Genomic DNA, 22,795 nt, shown 5'->3' on the forward strand with positions numbered 1-22,795 from the left:
AAAAAATTTGCTAGTTTATGGTGGAAGCCGACATTTTGGTGATATTTTTGTAGGACTTGGATTGTCTGCCCTCCCATTTAGATGCCCTCCCCGTGCCCTCCTGTTTTGTGTGGTCACGGTTAAGCCACGTCAATATTTTATATTATTTTTTTATAAAAATAATAAAACAAAAATAAATAGTAATATAAAATGTTGACGTGGCTTAACCGTGACCACAAAAACAGAAAGGCACGATGAGGGCACAGAAATTGGAAGGCAGATAATCCAAGTCCATTTTTGTAACCCCCAGATGCACTATTTCACTGACACTCATCAAAGAGATGAGAAACCGGACAAAAACAAAGGAGAGAGTTGAGAGCTGGATGAAAGTCTGAGGAAAGATGCATGGCAACGTGTCAAAGCGTGTGAAAAGGTCGACAGATTTCTGGTGTGGAAAATGAAGACAGAATACCATAAACAAATAAAAAATCGTTACAAGGTCAACTTATGGTCTCATACACCCCAAAACCTAAAAACAGAAACCGCATTAAATTTCCACATCTAAAAAATTCCCATAAAATATTCAACGATTTCAAACCCTCTCGTATCTGCATCAAAAAATATTCAATCTCCTAGTAAAGTTCAAATCTTTATATCATTAAAATACTCCAATCTTGGATTCAAATTCCACCCCAAGAACCATCCCAGCTCCTTCTTCCTCCTCCTCCTCTCAGTTTCTCTCCGGTTCTTCCTCTTCATCTGCTGCAACTCTCTTCTCTTCTGGGTCCTTTGTCTCCCCTCCCACCTTGAGATCTTCACCTCCTTAATCACAAGAACCTACCTCTCTCCTCCCTCCCCCCCCCCCTCTCTCTCTCTCTCTCCTCACCCTCACTATATAACCCACTTCAACTAACTACCCCACTTAGCTTTTACCTCTCTAGAAACACAGCTTTCTGTTTTTTTTTTTCTCTGAATTTCTCTATCAGTTGCTTCGCTGCATCTTTATTTGACTTTTTGTCGTAAAGTCTCAAGTTTCGGAATGGATTTTCGAAAACCCAATGCGATCCAGCAGAGGCCGGTGCTGCTGAAAGATTTTCTGATGGACGATCTCAGCTCCTGCTCATCCAACGGCTTCAAATCCTTCCCTCGCCGCCAGTTCTGCACAACCACCGTCCGCTTCCTCCTCGACATCGAATTCAAGAGCTCATCGTCGTCGTCTCAACTGTCCACTCACAAGTATCCCAGTAGGATTACTTCGCAAAAGCCAGTCCTCCACCGAAGCCGGTCCAGGGCCGCCGCCGCTTGCGACGCCTTCATTAACGCCGTCAAGAGCCTCCCTTCCCCCCCGTCCGTACGGAGAGGAGTGGTCTTGCTTCTTCCGAAAAGCCTTTCCCGGCGGCTGCGGAGGAAGAGATTCTGGAAAAAACAGAGCAAGGAAGAGAAGAAAGAAGAGAATGACATCGGACGGTGGAGATTGTTCAGTGAGTTCCTCCACGACGAACCTCCTCCGTCCGATCAAAACACCACCACCACAGCTAAAACCGTAGTCACGGTCTCCAGACATTCTACCAGTACCAGAAGCCGTGGAAGTGATGGTAACAGTAGCAGCAGTAACAGTTGGGCGGAGAGCGAGTTTACTTTGAGCTCCCAGAGTTCAGGTGGAAACGACGGCGTGGATGTCAAAACGACGAATTTAGTGAAAGACAAAGTCAGCGAGAAAGTTGGCGGGGAAGTGGGTGAGGGGGAAGTGGGTGAGGACTCCGTTTCCATGGCATGGCCAACCACCACCACCTCCTGCTCACCTCAAAACGATAAGGTACGTTAACCAAATGGGTTTTTATTATTTAATGCTTCGCATGGTCATGGGAAATTTTTTTTTGTTCTGATGAGAACATGAGTGGTACATCACATATTTTTATACAAGTGGTGGAAAAATTTATTTTTTAAGTTATTAACTTTTTAACACACATATCTCATAATTTGTATAATGACACGTGGTGTACCGCCCCATGTACCGATCACACTGAAAATTTTCTTTGGTCATGGATTGTTCGTCTCAAGAAATTTTTCATTGTGATCGGAATACGAGTAGTACACCACGTGTTTTATATAAGTGATAAAATATTCCATGTTTTAAGTTATTAGCTTTTTAACACACATATCCCACCATTTGTATGATAACACGTGGTGCATCATCCCGTATTTCGGTCACATTAAAAAATCTCTCCTCTCTGTCGGCTAAAGAGTGGTCTAGAGTAATACAAGACTAAATTTGTAAATAAAATTGTGTAAACTAAATGACATGTAAATAGATGATTGGATTACTACTTGTACATTGATAAACTTGCATGATTCCTATTGATGACACATCATTTAGTTTGTAAATTTTGTCTACAAATTTAATCTTCCTAGCATTACCCGAATGGTCTATTTCGTTTGGTTAATTGATTGATCTAACCACTAAATCCCACTTTTAATCCATGCAGTTCAACAAGATTTTAACTTAAAGAATAGTTATGAATAATGCTACACTACCACATTTTAATTCATATACTCGTGTCCGTTACAAATCATTGTTGTGATATCTCATGTTAACAATACAATATTATGTTGTGAGAAACTTCCACATACGGTATCGTTAACCTATAGTCTCACGATGGAGGTCAAACCATGCCATGGAAGTCTTGAGTCCCTCCCCCAATTGTGGAGGCACAAACTAAATAAAAGCTAGAAGGGGGCCAAAACTACATTTGGTATAGTATATAGGGTGGAATTAGCAAGGGATGTGTTGGGAATTTTAAAATTGTGGGGTTAGCGGGAAAAAAGTGGATTCTCACATGTGTGGTATATCTGGGAAATCGTACGAGCTGCTTCTAAAAGCTATAGGATTAAAATTTACTTCGAGAATTTCAACGCCTACGATCCCGCGACTTCATGTTGACCTGCGGGCTATACGGCGTCGTAAAGCGTGAGGCTAACTAGTATCATGTTACACAACATACCAGATTTTTCCTCCATCTTATAATTGTGATATTACTATAAAGCCCCTGTCGAACAAAGGCGTTTGAATGGAAAGGCGTGGGTTGGTGGGCTTTGGCCTAGTCGTGTTATTTTGCTAGGTTTGGCATCTCTAACCGCCAGTAGTATTTTATTGTCCGGTCTGATTGATTAATTAGGTATTTTTGGTTGGATTATTTATTAACTAAATCTTTTTGGTGGGATTATTTATTTTCTAAATCTTTTTGGTGGGTCATTCATTTCAAATTTCTTCGAACTTTTTTAGTGGACCAAAATGTTGACCCTCAGTCCATAACTCATAAAGTGAACCCACGGACCAATACTTGTTGGGAGTGATCCATTTTCTTTTTTTAGTCATTAGGGAAAACGGAAAAAAAAAAAATTAATGGACAAAATTAAGCAAGTGGACAATATCGAAAAAAATAATACTAGAAAAACTAAATTTGTAAATAAAATTTTGAAAACTAAATCCACGTTTCATTTGTTTTTCTTGTCAACTCACACACATGGCAATATCTAATACATTTTTTTTTTGTAACAATGACACAGGAGGGATGGCTGAATAATAAAGAGGAGAAGGAACAGTTTAGTCCAGTGTCCGTACTGGATTGTCCATTTGAAGACGAAGATGATGACCATGCTCGCTCACCCTTCAGTCGTAGCCTTGCATGCATGCAAGGTCTGTCCCTCCCTTCCCCCCCCCCCCCTCTTTTTTTCTCTCTCTCTCTCTCTCTCTCCTTGAGTCGTCTATATCTATATAGGAGTCTATTTTTCGTCTCATGATGATCATGCGATAAGGTTAGGCACAAATTAATGACACATAAAACCGTCACTTAGAGTTTGTTTGACATGGCTTTTCAAAAGGCTAAAATTGTTTTCAAATGATCAAACACGCTTTTGAAGACAAAAAAGCCTAGAAGCGTTTATGTTATAACAGTACTTTTGAGTGCTTGTTTTTACTGATTAATTTTATGATCATTGTGCAGGTACTCAACAAAAACTTATGAGAAATATCAGACGGATCGAAAACCTAGCTCAACAGGAACCAGTGGACTTAGAGCAACGAATGAAAGCGATAATGGATTCAGAGGCCGAAGCCGAAGCACGCGCATCACTCATGCATACTGCAAATTGCCATGCAGAGCAAGTTAACAAAACAGAAGAAAAAACATCAAATAAACTGGTGAGCTTGAAGGCAGAAAAGGTAGTGATGGATTTGTGCAGGGAGACAATCGTTGAGAAAAAAAGTGACGAAAGCGCGGTGATGCGAGAGGCGGTGGAGGATTGGATAAATGGTGAGTCACAGGAGTTGCTGTTGGGATGGGAGGTGGAAGAAGGAAGAAAAGTTTATGTGAAAGATATGGAAAATGAGTGGGGGAGTTGTAAAGAGTTGGATTGTGAAAGACAGGAGGTGGGTTTGGAGTTGGAGGCTGAGGTTTGGAATTCTTTGCTTAAAGAATTATTACTTGATTTGGTTATCTAGCTAGCTAAACGGTGTCGTATTCAAAGACAGGTCATTGACTTGAAAAATGACTTACATATGTAATGTAACTTCCAGCTTCATGCAGGAAACTAGAGAGATCAGTTTTGTTTAAGTTTTATTATTGTAAAAATTCGTATGGCATGCCAATAGATTAAAAATTGGAGAAATTAGGTTTTGGAAACTAGAGAGATTAGTTTTGTTCAAGTTTGTCGCTTAACAGATTCAATGTACGTTGATTCTTCTATTATTTTTCATGTTACATCAGTTGGTTAAAATTTATATGATTACGTATTACTCTTCCCCGACCTCTTCCATTTATCTTTCTCTTCCTGATTAGTAATACTTTCATCATATAATCGAAACTGTTTAAAAATGGCTTTGCAACAACTACGAAAACCTAAATATGGAAAAGTGTTACATTAAGTGTTTAATCTCAATTTACCTTTTCTCATGGTATGTGACCATCAATACTATATTTGGCACACAAATTTCATGTGGCCTCTCATTACTATTTTTCAGATTTTTTAAGTGGTCACATGATAATACAGTTAATAACAATCAAGTTTCAGCTCATTTGTTTAGGCAAAGTGGCATGAAAAATGCAACCCCATTTAGTATTTACTCTTTTTTCAGGCACACTTCTGTCAAATACTATTAACAGACCAGTGACCAAAAACCAAACCGACCCCCCAAATCCATCAAGTCTCTCCCTTTTGACAAACCAAATTGCACACACACTAACCCTTCAAATCCTCCAAATTCTACCGTGATTCTTGGTGTGGAAAAACCCTTCAAACCATCCTCTTTTCAAAGCCCTCAAAAGCCTCATTGCTAGGTGCCACCTTCCCTTTCGAAGAGGCAGAGAGAAAGAGGAGGAGAGTTGAAAATTCGTACACTCTCTCTCTCTCTCCCCTCTCTCCCCTCTCTCCCCTATACTTTTTTTCTTCATCCAAAAGACCGACCTCTTTCATAAAAACTTGAGCTTTGCAGTATAAAAGCTGGAAAGCTCTTGGATTTGTGATTTATCAGAGGTTGGAGTTTTCTGGGTTTTGATTGGATTGTGGGGAAGATGAAGAACGAGGACGACGAGAGGTTCTTGTTTGGGATTTCACTGTCTGATAGGCCGAGGTGGCAGCAGTTCATCATTTGCTCTTCTGGCTTCTTCTTTGGTTACCTTGTCAATGGCATCTGCGAGGTTTGTTTTATATTTATTTGGTCATTTTTTTCTACAGTTTTTGCTTAATTCGAAGATATAATTAGGAAAAATAGTTGTACACCTTCACATTCGTAATATATTAATATTCTTCATTGATTATTTAATTCAAACATAAAAAATAAATAATGGATAGAGATTTTCGTATTCTTCGTGCATTATTTAATTCAAATGTTAGAAATAAACAATGGATAAAGAAGAAGAAAAAGGCGCGCAGAAATCACTTACCATTAACTGTTTCGTATTATGAATTTTGCTTCTTGTTCATTGTCAAGTTTTATTTTGTTACTATACTGTTATTTGATTTTCTCCGATAGCAAACAGAGTTTGGTAGAATGTTTGGATAAAAACATGCCTTCATTGCTATTTTCTTGTTATGCCTCTCTAGTGTCATTCCTTTGGTTCTCTGTGGCAGGCCTTGAATTCCCTTGTCCTACTTCATAAATAATTTAATTAATATTCATGGATTTTTTTTTAGATTTTTCGTTAGTTTTTTTTTTTTATCCAAATTTAAAAGCAGCCCTTATTTTTCTTGTGTTAACATGTTTTCGTTGATCGCAGGAATACGTGTATAATCGTCTCGAATTCAGGTTAGTTACCCTTGATCTGATGACATGTTTTCTTTGTTTCAATTTCGCTTAGAAATACAGTTTTGTTTGAAAGTGCTTTAGAATGGTTAAAAAGATTTTATATCACTAGAAGCGCTTTATGGCAGCATTTGGTAGAAAAGTTAAAATCATGCAAAAAAATCATTTACGAGCAAAATTGCTTACTAGATAAGCATTTCCAAAGGGGCCCTTAATTATTTATATTTTCTAATTTTGCAGCTATGGATGGTACTTCACTTTTGTACAAGGGTTTGTGTATATTGCACTAATGTACCTTCAAGGCTTCACCCCTAAGAAAATGGTGAATCCATGGAAGACGTATGTGAAGCTCTCCGCCGTTCTTATGGGTTCTCAAGGACTGACCAAGGGATCCTTGGCATGGCTTAATTACCCTGCACAGATAATGTTCAAATCCACAAAGGTAAAACTGTCAATAAATTTACATAATCTGTGACATTTTCAGTTAGAGCTGATTGCTGTAAAAAAATTTGTCGAAAACTCAGGTACTACCGGTGATGGTGATGGGTGCATTTGTTCCGGGATTGAGAAGGAAATACCCGATTCAGGAATACATCTCGGCAACGCTTCTAGTAATGGGTTTGATCCTTTTCACCTTAGCAGATGCAAAAACATCTCCCAATTTTAGCATGGCTGGTGTGATAATGATATCTGGTGCTCTAATCATGGATGCCTTTTTGGGTAACTTGCAAGAAGCAATTTTTACCTTGAATCCTGGTACCACACAGGTAAATCTTCGGTGCCTGTAATTTCTTTACTGGTTCTTCAAATGCTATAGAACTTAGGAATAAACGAAAAAGTTACCTCTTTGTCTTAGTAATCATGTCTTACTTTTTAACTTCTTACAGACAGAGATGTTGTTCTGCTCAACAGTAGTTGGGTTGCCATTTTTGCTTCCACCCATGATTCTTACAGGAGAATTGGTTAAGGCCTGGAATTCTTGTTCTGAGGTAAGTAATTACGAATTAGTAATGTCTAATCTTTGCTTAATTTATATATTTCACATGAATTTGCATTGGAGTCAAGTCATTAATGACGTGCTCACCATGCCTGTCTATTCGGAATTCATCATGGAGATCCATGACCATACACACATGCATTGATATATATATATCAAATGGGGTATCTTACCTGCATATTGAGGTTTTCTGAGACAAAAATTCACTCCACTGATACCAGTAGAAGGTTAAAGTTATTGACTTGAGTCGTAACAAGTGGTATCAGAACCAATTGCCAATTGGTGTTCTATGTGATGGACAGACAATTAGGATTTAATGATCTTAAGTCGGAAAATGTTAAAGAGATTATGAATCAATCACAATTATACCCCATGAAAATCCCGAAAGTGTTTAAGTTACACTAAACTGTTTCTAATGTTAATTATTCTTTTGTCAATGATTTTGCAGCATCCTTATGTGTACGGGGTTTTAGTGTTTGAAGCCCTAGCGACATACGTTGGACAAGTATCTGTGCTATCCCTCATTGCCCTTTTCGGAGCTGCCACCACTGCTATGGTACGTAATTTTCGCCTCCTAATCTTCGTAATTTTAAACTACATTATGAAATCGATGCACACATTTAACTGGTGGGTTTATCCTTCGTTCTGGTAATGCAGATTACAACGGCTAGAAAGGCGGTCACATTGTTGCTGTCATACATGATATTTACAAAGCCCTTGACAGGCCAACACGGGACAGGGCTGCTGCTGATAGCCATGGGAATCACAATGAAGACGCTTCCCGAAAACAAAGTCCCTGGTCGGGGTGTGATCTCTCATACTGTTGCCAAATATGCAAAATCTTTCAAACTAGGGAAGAGGAAAACAGAAAATGAAACTGAAGAGTTTCAATAATGATGTATACAATAATGATCTATACATATGAAAGAGTATACAAAACTGATGTATTTGGCGAATCAAAGACCACGGTCTAATAACGAACCGTTCTGATTAGTTGATAGTTTTCTGATGTATTGAGGGCTGCAGTTTCCTTTGTTCTTGATTTTTTTTTAAAATCTTTTTCAACCTTTTTTTGTCCTTTTTATTTTCTTTTTTAGAATTTAGTTCTCTACACATCCAAGGATAAAAGAAAGGAAAGATGAGGTGGCAAGGATTCTGAGCATTGTGAAGGGAAATGACTAGGAGTTGGAGCATCTTCAATTAAGGACTCCCACCACTACTATTGAGGACTCATTTAGAGATTTAATCGGAATTTTTGTATCCTTAAAAGAAAGAGGGAACTTTAACGAAAAGCACCCGGTACTGTTCACTTTAACGAAAAACCACATTTTTACACTAAAAAATCAATCATGGTACTATTCACTTTACCCTTTATTTTGTCCTTATCATTAAAACTCAAAGTTTTCAAGCCATTTTCGTTAGTTTTCCTAAAAGAATATTGCCTCCAATGAAAGAATTCCTATAGTAAAAACCCTAAATTTGATCTTTATATAATTTCGTTAGCTGATCTCCAACGGTAAAGAAGAAAAAAAAAACTCAAATTAAATATGGACTGGATTTTTTGAACGATAAAAATCAGTAACATAGCATATGGCTGCAGGACACATGCTTTGACGCTTAAGTCATCATGGCTGCTCTGCATCTTGCGCATGGGCCTTTTTTCCCCTAAATATTCAATCGAGTCGCACCCAACTTAGTCACTATGTAGTCCTCACATGTGAGGATTTTTTTGATGTACCCGGTGAGTTTCTATACATTGAGATACTGGTAAGAACATTTATTCTTGGCCATTGAAAGCTCTTTGTCCGTATATTTAAGGGTCGTACAGTTGTGAGGACTCCATTTAGAGTCTCTATTGGAGATGCTCTTAGTTTCTTCCAAAAGATCAACCACAATATTTGGTAATATTGTTGCCACTTAGTATTAATTAAATTTTTCATAAAAATAATCTTTAGTATATAAAGCTTCGTGAATCACCCCAAAGTATTTTTATGAAATTCCTTCATAATTTTGCAATTTCAAGTATTGGTCAATACAAATGATAAATTTTTCAGCATGCTAAGAATACGATCTGGTATATCAAGTGTCATAATACAAGTTATTAGATACTTAAAAAACATGTTTTCCATGACTTATATCATGTCACTTAGAGAACCAGACCGCATTTCTAGTACACCTAAAAATCTTTCCTTAGAGCATTTCCACCCCTAAAAATCCCCTAGGCAATAGTCAATTCAATCCATCCAAATGAATAGTAAATACCCAAGTGCATCTTCACCCCTAATTTCCTAGGCAATTCGTATTAAAATATTATTAAATTTTTTTAATAAAATAATTTCATTTTTAGTTTCGGATGGGATTTTAACTAATCTTGTCACGTCATGTGTCATTAATCAAAAGAACAATTTTTGGTTGAAAGTATTGAAAATGTTGAATGTGGTGTAAGGTGGAAGATAATGGTTAGTTATTTATAGGAAAAATTACAATTTTTTGTTCTATTTTTTAACCTTTTTTATAAATTTTTATTGAGTTAATTAATCTGGACCTTTGGATTTAAAAAAGATTGAAATCCAACAACCCAAATTTGGATACATGGCCAACAGTAAGATTTCTGACTTTTTTTATATATATTTTTAGGCTAAAAAACCTGGACTGTCGATCTGGAAGCCAAACAATCCAAATTGTGCCATGTCACTAATCGTTGGTTTTAAATTTTAATTTTTTTTATCACTGGAAATCCAACGGTCCAGAAAACTAGTCGTTAGAAATCCAGCTATCAACGTTGTGCCACATTGCTCCTCTACCGAATTCGTGAGTGCCACGTTGCTCTTCTACCAAACCCCTAACCCCCCATTCGGGCTGGCTACCAATCGGGAACGCGCGTGTTTCCCACACATCTAGTGCAAAAAAAAGGGCTGCATGTGGCTGACGTCAGTCTGGCATTAAATCAGCTAGGTATTGTGTCAAGGGATTTTTGTCTAGGTGAAAAGCTGGGGATCTAGGCCAAGCCTCTTTTTTCGGACTAGAACAACAAATAATGCATCTTTATCTGGGAAGGCATGATTAAGAGCTAGCTCGAAATCTAAAGAAAAAAAGAATCTCTCTTGGTCTCAGTTAGAAGGTTATCTACCCTGCCTTGAGTCAAGACTAGAACAGTCGATGTACGTTTGGCTTCGATTCCCAAGAAGAAATGAAGATCACCAAGATCTTTCATGGCGAAGCGCGCACCCAGTCGCTGAATGAAAGAAAGGAGACGAGAGGAGACTGAGGCAGGACGGTAGTCCTGAGAAAGATCCTTCTGCGAACTGCTCTGTGGCTAGACATGAGCAGTTTTTCAAGCCTCCCATCACACCTTTGGTGCCTCTGATGCATCTAATTGAGACAAACCTTGAAACGTCTACTGGATTTCTTTACTTAGAAATAGATAATTCGTATTCTAAAATACATTCTCTCACCAACATCTATGCTATGCCCAAAGCGCCAAAAAGGGCTGATTCTCGCCATCTAGGAATCCAGGATTCCCGGTCTGGGATCGATCCCTTCTTTATAGTCTAGTAGCCCTTCTGAAACAAGATTCAATAGCTTCTCCTTCTGTTGACTTCACTCCTTTTGAGCTATGGATTGGGAGGGGTGTAGTGGGTTTTTTAATTAGGTGCCCGGGGGGGGGGGGATCCCAAATCCCCATTGATACAACCACTTAGTACTATAATTTAGTGGTGTTCTTCTTCACTTGTAAATAAGAGGTCTAACGTTTAATTGTCGCTAAAAACGAATTTGAACCACATTATTATGGCTAGTTCAGTGTAAGGCCTAGCCTACATCTCTTATCACTTGGCATGGATAATATCATAATATCGATTATTTAAAATTAAAAAAAATCCCAATAAATACAAAGACCCATGTGAAATAATACTGTAGTGGGAACCCAATCCGACGGTCCAAATTAAAATTTGGTTCCCCACTTGATCCAAAGGCTCTAATCACCGTTCCTTTTATTTTTTTAATTTAATATAAAAATGGAAAAATGCTTTTTAATTTTTCCTCGTTTTGCTTGCAGTGTAGCTGGTGTTAAGCCAAAACAGAGAAATTCTGAAAAACCCTATTCCGCTTTTTGAACCCTGAAAGCTCGAATCATGATGACGAAAGGTCCGAAACGTTTTTCTGTATCGGACTTCAACTCTGACTCGGCCGTAAGTACCACTTTCCCTTTCAAAAATTTCACCTTTTTGTTGTTTTTATTGAAAATTTGAGGGGAAAAAAACCTAATTTCTAGTTTCTGTTTTGTGGATTGAAGTGTATTGGAGGCCCTGCGTATTGGGGCTTTTATGTTTTTTTTTTTTTTTTTTTTTTTTTTTTTGTGTGAATAAATCCCAAAGGGTTTGAATTTTAAGCTGATAAGTCGAGCTGTTTAGGGGGCAATTAGCTTATGGTGGTTGCAATTTTGCATTATGTTATTAATTAAGGACTGTATAATCTAAAAGGGTTATGGGGTTTTTATTAGTTTTTCAGATTGGGATTGTGGATGTTTTGAAAAATTTCAGTTTTGGTCGATTCCTGAGCTGACCAAGGAATTGGGGGTAGACGAAGTAATAAAGTAGGAATAGTAGTGGAAGATGTGCAGACTTTAAACAAGCAGTTAGGCTGCCATTCTCTTTAGTGGGGATTTAGGAGAAGGGTAGACGGAGAAGTTATGGTCGATGCAACCAATGAGCAGGTTTTATTGATGTCAAGGAAGATGTTAGGTTTATGAGCTTCGACTTGGAGTAATATTAAAGTTTCACCTTTCGATAGAGAAGGTGTATATCTGTATTTATTGGAAGCGAATAAGTTAGGCTTTCTGTTGTTAATTTATTTCGTTTGCGTCTGGTTGGTTGGTTTGTTGTCAGTTTGTATTTCAACACTCATTGTTTCAGTGCTGTACTGAATTGTGGGCTTTCATTGAAATCTTAATATTCACTAATTAAAGGGAGGAAAATTCTCTTTCTAGTTAAGCAATGTTTGATGGATTGTTTCCTCAGTTGCCTCTCAACGTAGGCTCAATGGCTGTCAAATAATATGAGACAAATATTATCGGTGACTATGGATCTTATGCAAGACTTCAAACGGACTGTTTGTGGTTTCAAATCTCCACATTTAAGTTTTTCAATAGTTTTTCTTTTATTGGTGGGGGTTAGAGATTTTGGAATTTCAGTATGTTGATGTATATTATATTTTCTCTTTCAACAATATGCAGTTCCGGAATAAAAGGATTATGGCGGGATCCTCATTTGACTCTAATAGGGCAGAGCCTTCTCAAGAGCAATTGGCAGATACAGCTCCTTTGGATGCACAGCGGGCTGCATCATCTCGGCAGCATGTGAGAGCTCTGAATAACCAATTTGCAAGGTCCGCCTTATTTCTATTTCTACAACTATATGCTTTCATCATATTGTATATGAATATGTCTAAGTTTTTTTATTAGGGTTCCAACAAAATCGGTTTCTTTTTATTGACAGTATTCTTCTTTATCAAATATGATGTGCACATTCTATTATTCAGTATGACTTGATATGCTTCATATAATTTTGAAGTTTCTACATTATTTGAATTTCCTATTTGTTCTCGAAATTATTCCTGCTACTCAGACACATAGCCCTCAGTTGTCTTATGTTTATTGGACCTTCCAGAATTGATAATGTTTTCGCTATAAATATGCCTCTATTTGTACAGTTGGGTACAAACACAACTAAAGAATCATCCTGATGAACTTTGGGAAGAGGGTGTCCATGACTACCTAGCCCATGCTTCAAACATTATGGTAATTCTCTTCAACTTTATATCTGTTTTAAAGGATATGTATCCAGTCTAGTACTTCTACATTCTTTGCAATCAGACGAGGTGTTGAATAAAGATTCTTCACAGAAGCCAATTGGATCGGTTCATTCAATAATTGTAGGTTCAGTACCTATATTTCCTTCCTAATTATTTCCCCTTGGCATGGTAGGGTGGGGATGGAAAATGTTGTCACCTGCATACCCTTTTTTCCCTCTTGTCTTTATTAGTTTCTGTATCTCTCCCCCCACCCTTCCTCCTTTCTCATTTTCTCTTTAAATGAATGCTTCTGTCATAGCATTATTGATATGCTTGGTGACGATAGGGCTGGTTTAGCCAGACACCGTCTTGTTTTGTTTCAGTTCTGCCATTGGTGTTGTCTTTCTCTATTGTACTGAAAAACAAAATGTTTATCAAATTTAGTGTTGTCCCACTTATATTTTCTGTATTCACCCTCTCATTTCAGGAGAAATTCAGTGATGTTGTTAACTGGCTTAAAGTAATTGCTGCAAAAGGAGAGAATTTGGCAGCAGGAGGATCTTGTATGACTTCTGAAAAGAAAATAGTTCCCGTGTCCACGGATAGTGAGACGAAATTAATTCAGACAAAACCCCTGTTTTCACCAGTTAGTACAACTGCTAGCTTTACAACTTCATGGAGTTCTGGAGTTTTCTCCAACAGCCAAAGCTCTGCAGGTGCCTTCTCCAACAACCACAGCTCTACTGGAGTAACACCTACCGTCCAAACTTCTGCGGGAGAATTTTCTAACAGTCAAAGCTCTTCAGGAATATTCAGCAGCCAAAGCTCACCAGTCTTCTCGACTAGTCAGAGCTCTGGACTATTTCCCAATACTCAAAGTTCTGGAATGTTTTCCACAAGTCAGAGCACAGGATCAGATCAAAAGAAAACTCAAAGCTTTGGAATGTTTACCAATAGTCAAAGCTCGGCAGTATTTTCTGATAATCAAAGCTCCAGAGTATTTTCTAGTAGTCCAAGTTCTGCGGCATTCTCCAACACTCCCAGTTTTGGGCTTTTCTCCAACAGTCAAAGCTCAGGGTTGTCCTCCAATACTCAGAGTTCAGCGGCTTTCTCCAACACTCCCAGTTTTGGATTATTATCCAACAGTCAAAGCCCTGGGCTGTCTTCCAACAATCAGCCCCCTTCCATGTTTGGTAGGTATCATATTAACGACATGTTTCATTTATGTTATAAATGGTCTCGACTCTTGATGTATTTCATAGTAGATCCAATTATAAATTCAGATTACACGGTGGTCCTAAATTATGTTGAATTATTTTGATGGACAGAAAGAACATGGTACAAGTAATTTAGGGTATGCTGACTAGGAGAAAATACTGAACTTCTAGAGTGCTTTCCGAAGTATTTATGATAAAATTTGTAGATTCCTAAAAAGTTCAGAATGTTAAATCTACCGTTGAAAATGGTAGCAAGTAGCTTGTTATGTTTTCACAGTTAACTTGTTACTTGCTTTCTTGCTCTCATTGATTTATCACTAATATCATGAATTATAGAATGTTAAGGAGAAATGGCACCCTTGAAAATCTAGCAGCAATACTCTTTCTAGTAGAGAAGTGTTACTTGTGTGAATTTGATGTATACTTGACATCCTTATTTTCTTTTTGGTAATTCTTACCAGGATTTCAAAGTTCAGTTCCTCCAAAGCAAGATGAAGCTGATGATGGTGAGACAATAAGTTTTTGCTATTTTACCTTTCACTGCTCTTATTTTCTGTTAATTTTCTCCCTCAATTTATTCTTCATGTATGTTTGATTTCATGCCTTGTTTTTATTTTGTATGCTTTAAGCTTCTAACTATAGTTATTGTCTTGATGAATGAGTTCTCAACTTGTTATATAGAAACGTTTCTCTGAGGGAAGCTTTTAAGCTTCCGATGTTTGGTTTGAATTCGGTTTGTTAGAAGACTTTGTGATTGCTAATACCACCTCTTTTTTGCTCCTTTTTATTAAGGGCTCGGCATTTGATTCAGTTTTTAATTTGTCAGTTAATTTGAAACCTTAAGGGCTATTGCTGCAACATAAAATATAACTATGTTTTAAATTGGTGCACATGTCGACCCATCAGTAAATACCTGTATCATTCGTGTTGAGTCCTCCAGCACTAACATGTTTCGTAGACATCCAATTCAAAAAAGCGTAATCTGGGGACGAAATTGACACATTCAGGACACCTCACTTAAGAAATCTGGGACAATTGGTTTATTTTTTGTTCCATCTTTGTTTTGTTTTTGTTTTCAAAGACTATCAACAAATAAAGGCACTTCCTTGACTTGCAAAGTCAGGAGTTAACAAAATAATTTTTCTGTTGCAACTTGGCTTATCATATTCAAATGCTTCTGTCATGTTGTATTTTTCCTGACAGTATAAAGAAGCTTTTCTTGATTTTCAGAATTTAAGGGAAGGAAATTCATTCGTCTATGAATTCGTGGTCATTAAATTTGAATTTATTGTCTCTCCAAAGTGCATTTCTTTTAGTTTTCTACTAGTGGTGTCTATGTTGCAACTTGCAAGACATGATTATATTTATGCTTCCATGTCAGGTTCATGGTCCAAGCTTGTGGACATATAGGGTTTGCATTGTACAACACTTCGCCATTTTTATAGCTGTTAAAGTTTAATGGTGAAGGTTACGTTTGCTGATAATTGTAGGAATTATCTCGATATGGTCTTTTTGATTCTTTTTAAGTATTGAATGTTCTTGTTCTGGTTCAGAAAATGAATTGGAGCAACCTGGCAGCCCTTCTGTGGAAAAATCTGAAGAGAAGGGTGTTGTTGTTGTCCATGAAGTCAAGTGCAAACTTTATGTGAAGGTATATGCGTATAAAATTTTGTAATATTTTCTATTATAACATTCATAAATAGCATTGTGAATTTGTTCACACTCTACCAAAAAAAACCCTTTCTTGATTTCCAAATTTTGTAATTGATCTTTTTTTTTCTTTTCCATGCATTTGATCTTTTTTCGTTCAAAGTTTATAAGCATGTGTGATGGTATCAGTTTATTGATACCTCCCTTAGATTTTCCAAGTTTGGGTTATACGAAGATGTTATCATGCAAGACATATCCATTTCCATATGTACAGAATATAGTATTTAAACAATACACATTGGTAGACTTACACTTGTGGATTGCTGCATCAGGGTTAAGTTATGCATTTTGTAATCTCAACTCCTTTACTGCAGTTACCGATGCTAATATTTTATTGTCCGGTATTGTATTGGTTTCCAACAAAAGAAAAGCAGCATACAAATAAATAAGGCGGGACAGTCTCATCCTTTAGAAATTGGACTGCATTTTACACTACAAGGTTTGGGGATCATTTGCGAAATGAGCAACGAGGTTTTAGTTTTTGCACATTACACCATGTGGTTTCTGAATTGCAGCAATTTAACCCCTCCGTTAGTTTCCCCATCTAATTAGACGTTAAGTGCTGAAGTGGCGTAGACTGGGCCACATTTGAAGCACATGCTGTACCAATTTTCCCTAGGAAATTTTTGTGATGCAATTTACGTCTGTTTCACATTTGTAACTTGAGATTGTACATGCCAAGCGCCATTTGTAGCTTCCACATTCTCACTGATTTTAACACCATTTTTCTTTCGGATATTCCAGTCAAGTGATCCAGCAGATAAAGATGCATGGAAAGATAAAGGCACGGGGCAGCTATCTATTAAATGCAAAGAGGGTATCAGCAAGGGTACAAAAGAATCAAAACCAACAATCATTGTCCGAAATGATGTATGTTTCCTTCCAGACATATATGGTTTTGAGTATTAGAATGCAGTCTGACACATTAAATTTTGTTTTTTTAGTTTTCTTGTGTGCTTTCAGAAGTGTGGTATGTTGGCAAAGGGATGTAATTATTGGATTTGCTTTTGTTTGAGAGAACAAGAAAATCTTCATTTCTGTAGCTTTATTCCCATTTCGTTGTTCTTTTAAAGATTAATCTTTTCTATTTTTGTTGACCCTTTTCGTTGTTGAAGTTGTTGCATTTAAAAGTCATGTATGTCTTCAGCAGAAGTTTCACTTTGTATTCTCTTTACTGATGGCAGGTGGGAAGAGTGCAGCTTAATGCTTTGTTATATTCTGGCATTAAGACAAATGTACAGAAGAATTCCCTTGTTGCAATATTTCATACTGCGGTAAGACAATGCTGGTATTTGATATTTAATTAGAATTTTTGGTCAATTTAACTGTACAAAGAAAAAAAAATACGGCAGGGTTAGACGACTATCAATTAAACATCTGGCCCACAAAAAGGCTATTATAAGCGGTTTAGCTGCCAAAAATACTCTTGATTGTTTTCTCTGGGATTCTCTAGTTGTTACATGATTCATTGATTAGTTTTATCCTCGTAGATCTGAGAGAAATACACACATTCAGTGGGGAAATTTGAAATTATAGTTTGTGTTAGGGTGGGTTTGATTAAAGAATTTGATGTGTTAATTAAATCTAAGAACAAGAAATATGGTAGGATCCTATTCAGTAGTGGGGCTTAATTGCCTTCTACGTAATTTAGGATGATGCTAGGTACTCGGTGAAGCATGTATATTTTAACTTGTGGTTCATATCATGTGACAATATGTGCAATTTCTCTTGGATTTTGTAGGGCGACAGTGATGGAAATGTCGTGGCGCGTACCTTTTTAATCAGGTTGAAAACAGAGGAGGATAGAAATAAACTGGCCACAGCAATCCAAGAATATGCCCCTGCATCCTGAAAGCCAGTTGATGTACCGTGAGCTACAACAACGTAATCGTGTACTACTGGGAAATATTTTAATTCTTCACTCTTATTTTATTTTTTTTTAGAATTTTGCAAGGGCGGCTTGTTTAGCTGGCTCGTGTTTTTTGAGGCTCTGAATCGAGCAGGGTCAGTTTTGATGTTAGACTCAATAAAATTAGTGTGTTTAAGAAGCTAGCAACCTTGTATCACCAAAATACCTATCAAAGTTGTTATTTATCCACTTTATCCCATTTACCTGACAATTGTTGGATCATATATGCATCAATTTTTCACCGTTTTTCGTCGTTGATTGTTCCCCGTGTACATTTTTTCCGTTGAGATGTTCGCCTTTTACTTGTTGTGCACGTTGCTTGCTTTTACTTGTATAACCATGTTCATGTGCAAGGTTTTTGCTGTCATTCTATAGAATGTTGTAACTTGCTAACTGGAGAGAAGAAAGCAAGGGATTCTGATATGTCTACCTACACCTGGAGATAAATGCTTGATCTTGGAGCTCTCTCATTGGATACTAAACCACAACGGCCACCGCAGCCAGTGGCGGAACTAGGTTTTAACCACCGCCACCACATCCAACACCCGGCGGTTATCAAATGCACTTTTATTTTTGTTTTGATTTTTCAATGAGGAAATATAGTTCTAGACAAAAGGCTAGTTGCGGAATGATAACAAGAAACAATGGAGCAATTACTTGAAGAAGTAGAAAAGCATCACCCCTCCACTACACCACAAGATTAAACACCACAACGCTTTTGTGTCTCTCTCATTTACATTACATGGTGTGAATTACGTGTGCCTCAACGGCTGTTTCATATGCTTCACCGGTCTAGCAGACGAGCGACAATCTAAGCGATGGGACAGTAGGGATATGCGTGCATGACGCCCAACGTATGACTGATTCGGCTACAACCAGATTAAGCTGATCAAGCTCGCCAAGTCCAATCGTGTTGTTCCTCTTGCTGTGGATTCCAGCAACCCTAGAAGGCCCGTTTGTTCCGCCTCTCCAAAATTCTTTGCGCTCTACTTCTCCACCGTCACACTTGACAGCTGAGCAATCTGTCAGCACAATTAGCTTCTCCACACTTGACTCTGCGTTTCTCCGAAGAAATAACCCCATTAAGGATTTTAAGGACAGATAAACCAGCTGATTAGTCATTTTAGCAACAACGTACCTAATTTGTAGCCAGCTTCGAATAAACAAACAAGCTAGGGAATAAGAAATGTATACCTACATACGCCGTATCTAATGTCGCCATGTTGGTTTTAAATCTTAACGAGATGTTTCTTTGCTCTACCGCAGAACTTGGACTGAAGAAGGTAAAGCTAGGCATCGATGGAACTGGTGAAGAAAACTCCAGCGGACTTAATTCATAACAGCTGCTAAAAGAAAAACCTCCAGATGCAGGGCAAAGACTACCGTTGTCAACTAGAAAACCCGACGAAGATGATTTGCATGTGAATGCAGGTGATTGCCACAGTTCCACATCACCAGCTGTGGGTGAGCCATCATCTAAGCTAAAGTTCTGATTCGTATAGATAAATGGTGTAGAGAAAGAACCTCCACCCACTTCCAGCTGTTTGTGAAATTGATTGTCCAGCTTGTGTGTCTCTTGACTTGCATATGCACGATCTTCCATCCATGGATGAGCTGCATTATCAAACATAATTATGAATGAAACTAAGAATAAACGTCTAGAATCAATATTTTAGCAATTTAAAAGACATGCGTGATGACATTTCATGGGCAGTTTTGGGAGGATTGAATTCTTGTGTTGGCTGGTTACAGGAAACAAAAAACTGCATTAACTTGTGACAGCACGTTACAACTCAAGATTGACGAACTTGTGGATTGATGGCGTGCAGATAAGATTCTATAACCATACACCCCGCTCCAAAAGAGTTAAAAGTATTTATGAATATTTTCAATTCGCATAATTGTGATCGCTCCCAAGGGATAGGATTAATGGCCTAATCTAAAGTGTTTGGAAAGCCTCAATTATCATAAAATATATCTGAATCATATCCTTAGTGACAAGTTTAGATTCTCAATAAAGAGAACTGATATAGAATGTTTTAGCAATTACCACAGGTACGGGGTACGGGCTACAATATAACAATGACACAATGATGTACCTAGAACCTGTGCAGCTGTGAGCCTTCTGGAAGGATCAACGCAAAGCATTCCAGCGATCAATTCCTTGGCAGATGCAGATACGTGACCCCAAGGATCGGGAGGGAACCACAGATCTGCAACCCTTACAGCATCAAAAATTCTTGACTTAGTCTTCCCCCAGAAAGGAGGCACCCCACTAAGAAGTATGTATAAAATAACTCCAGCGCTCCATACATCAGCAGACTGGTTATAACCTCCTGCAAGTACTTCTGGAGCTATGTAAAATGGACTGCCAACAGTCCCATGCAGTTTCTGCCCTGCTGATACAAACACCAAGGTGATTAGAACGCGACAGATAATTAAGCCTAGTAGAAAAATCTAAACAGAAGGAATGGGGTACAAAGTTGAGATTAAAATGAAAATTCACCGGGTTTGATGTAGGTTGCAAGGCCAAAGTCTGCCAACTTAATTGGTGAGGATGAAGAAGTTGTAGCCAAGAGAATGTTTTCCGGCTTCAAATCTCTGTGAACAACGCCGTTCTCATGACAATACTTAACAACTTTCATCAGATGTCTAAAAAGAACCCGAGCATCAGTTTCTGAGAATCTTCCCTGCTTCTCAAGCCGATGAAAAAGCTCCCCTCCAGCACATAACTCCATCAACAAATGCACATGATTTTCCTCCTCATAAACTGCCTTTAAATTTACAACATTCGGGTGCCCAGACAACCTACACAAGATTTCAATCTCAAGCTTGATGCTGCGCACATCATTGTGCGTGGCCAATCTATCTTTGGCGATAGACTTGCAAGCTAAAACCTCACCAGTAAACTTATCCAAGCATGCCCTAATGACACCAAACTGTCCCCATCCCAATTCTTCACCTAGAATATACCGGTCTTTCAAATCTGCCACTTGGGTTGCTTCCAGAATTGTGTCGAAAAGGCTTGCCACTCTGTAAGAATTGCAGAATTGGATCGAAGGCTGGCTAGTCTCATTGTTGTTGGCTGTGTCCATACCACGCAACCTCAATAGTATCCTCAACTCTCAATGTCACAAAAATTCAGCATGTTAAGTAGTGTGGTTCTTAGAACAAAGCTATCGTCATTTAGCCCTCTGGAAAAAACCGTGCTCAAAATCGACATAAAAAATCATCTAGCCATACTCTCATGGTGGACAACATGGTTGGAGAAAATATAAACTCATTTACTTTGTGCAAACGGCAACGTTCGATGATCGACATCAATCACCTCCTGCATACCACAAACTGATCAAAATTAAGATAACTTGCTTAAATCCCATTTGGTAAAATTCATGAATTTACTTTCTTTTGGGGGGGGGGGGGGGGGGGGGGGGGTGGGAGATAACATCATTAAATTAATCCCATCTCTCAAATTTGGCAACAAAAATAAATCCAGAAATAAATTTACAGTTCAAACAACGCATTGTAATCACCCACCACCTTAATTCTATGTGTTCTGACACAAAGTCAATACCTTAACATTCAATACTAAACACAAAAGTTCTTCACCCAGTAAGATTGAACCCCCCCCCCCCCCCCCCAAAAAAAAAAAAGGGCAAAAAATAAATAAATCCCATAAAACACAAAGATTCATAATTTTGCAACTAGAGCAAACCCATATACCAGAACAACCATGCAAGCTATTGTTTTTCTGAAACACTAATAAGAAAACGCACTAAAGAACTCACATTTTTCACACACTGATGAGAGAGAGAGAGAGAGAGAGAGAGAGAGAGAGTAACCTGGTTGAAGAGACATTGCAGAACAGGTCCGTTACGGCAAAAAGCCTCCAAAAACCCAGTTATCGGCTTCTCACTTGCTTCAAAAGTGCCCTTTTTCTGTCTTGACCGGAAACCGGGAAACCTGTTTTGATTTACAGTCAAGTAAAATATATGCAACCTTTTAATAATACCACAATAATAAAATATTGTTTACTCATTGACCACATTCATCCAATACGTGTTCTTAAATTCCAATTGGTAACTAGAAATCTTCTCAAATTGTCACATGTAAACTTACAGTTCTACTATGCTACGTTCTATTCTCTATGCCCGGATTTTTGGTTGTTATTACATCTTTGACTAAAATTTTAACAATAAAAATCTTAGTGCATAAGGTATTCCCGACCTCAAAACATATTAGAAAATCTCAACATTTACCTGAATACAACTAAAATTCAGTTTTCCGATGGTTAACGGCATCGGAAAAAAAAAAAAAATTCAGTTTTGCATCACAACTCACAAGTACTTATTTTTTACAGACAAATTCAGGTGGTAATTTGAAAAATCTCCCCCACAATATTTTCTATTTACCTATACGTCCCAACAGTCACGTGGCAATTGATAAGCTCTCACGTCCCCAACCTCCCAGTGGAGACAGCATTTGCTCTCTCCATCCTCTCTGCATAATAATTTGATACGTTTTCTTTTTATTAATAATTTGATTGTGAAATTCGAATATTTTTAGTGGAGGGGGAAGCATGGTGGACAATGAGGTTGCCTATCATGAGTTGAATAGACTTTTTAGTAAGTCCGGAACACGAGACGAAATACCACATATCATCAAATAGTTGGAGGGAAATTTTTTTTTCAAGTATCCCTTGAATCGTATAATGATATATAGTATTACGCCACGTGTTTTGTTCACATTAAAAATTCTCTCCATGAGTTGGAAATGTTGGATACCTCCTTGGTGGGACCCACAAGTGATCCGATGACCAGTTGCAGTTTTATTAATCATGCCATCCTAGGAGGAGGATTCTCTCTCCTCCTAATCTCTCTCCTCTTCACTCC

At 37.8% G+C, this 22,795-nt stretch overlaps 4 protein-coding genes across 6 annotated transcripts; 3 read left to right on the forward strand and 1 right to left on the reverse strand.

Annotated features, from left to right (window-relative positions):
- The first annotated feature begins 518 nt into the window (after positions 1-518).
- LOC126618922 (uncharacterized) lies at positions 519-4,779 on the forward strand. Its single transcript, XM_050287146.1, has 3 exons — positions 519-1,795; positions 3,547-3,676; positions 3,984-4,779. Exons 1-3 carry the CDS (start codon positions 1,019-1,021, stop codon positions 4,478-4,480), a joined length of 1,404 nt encoding a protein of 467 aa, XP_050143103.1. The 5' UTR covers positions 519-1,018; the 3' UTR covers positions 4,481-4,779.
- A 376-nt stretch (positions 4,780-5,155) lies between these two features.
- LOC126618923 (UDP-galactose/UDP-glucose transporter 4-like) lies at positions 5,156-8,277 on the forward strand. The gene is made up of 7 exons (XM_050287147.1): positions 5,156-5,675; positions 6,255-6,283; positions 6,521-6,722; positions 6,805-7,047; positions 7,168-7,269; positions 7,726-7,833; positions 7,935-8,277. Exons 1-7 carry the CDS (start codon positions 5,550-5,552, stop codon positions 8,169-8,171), a joined length of 1,047 nt encoding a protein of 348 aa, XP_050143104.1. The 5' UTR covers positions 5,156-5,549; the 3' UTR covers positions 8,172-8,277.
- A 3,045-nt stretch (positions 8,278-11,322) lies between these two features.
- LOC126618921 (uncharacterized) lies at positions 11,323-18,152 on the forward strand. Its single transcript, XM_050287145.1, has 9 exons — positions 11,323-11,467; positions 12,511-12,662; positions 12,987-13,074; positions 13,555-14,260; positions 14,746-14,790; positions 15,838-15,935; positions 16,739-16,864; positions 17,179-17,268; positions 17,736-18,152. Exons 1-9 carry the CDS (start codon positions 11,411-11,413, stop codon positions 17,844-17,846), a joined length of 1,473 nt encoding a protein of 490 aa, XP_050143102.1. The 5' UTR covers positions 11,323-11,410; the 3' UTR covers positions 17,847-18,152.
- Positions 18,153-18,455: 303 nt separating this feature from the next.
- LOC126618920 (calcium-dependent protein kinase 10-like) lies at positions 18,456-21,868 on the reverse strand. 3 transcript variants are annotated; one of them, XM_050287142.1, is made up of 5 exons: positions 21,746-21,868; positions 20,410-21,234; positions 20,003-20,299; positions 19,098-19,517; positions 18,456-18,958 (listed from the first exon to the last, which is right to left on the reverse strand). In XM_050287142.1, the coding sequence occupies exons 2-5, from the start codon at positions 20,996-20,998 to the stop codon at positions 18,696-18,698; spliced, it is 1,569 nt and encodes a 522-aa protein (XP_050143099.1). In that variant the 5' UTR covers positions 20,999-21,234; positions 21,746-21,868; the 3' UTR covers positions 18,456-18,695. The 3 variants fall into 3 exon arrangements, with proteins under 3 accessions (XP_050143099.1, XP_050143098.1, XP_050143101.1); XM_050287141.1 differs by having other exon boundaries at positions 20,003-20,302; XM_050287144.1 differs by having other exon boundaries at positions 18,756-19,013; positions 20,003-20,302.
- Positions 21,869-22,795: the final 927 nt, after the last annotated feature.

The sequence above is a fragment of the Malus sylvestris genome, chromosome 4, assembly GCF_916048215.2.
Source record: "Malus sylvestris chromosome 4, drMalSylv7.2, whole genome shotgun sequence".
NCBI lineage: Eukaryota > Viridiplantae > Streptophyta > Magnoliopsida > Rosales > Rosaceae > Malus > Malus sylvestris.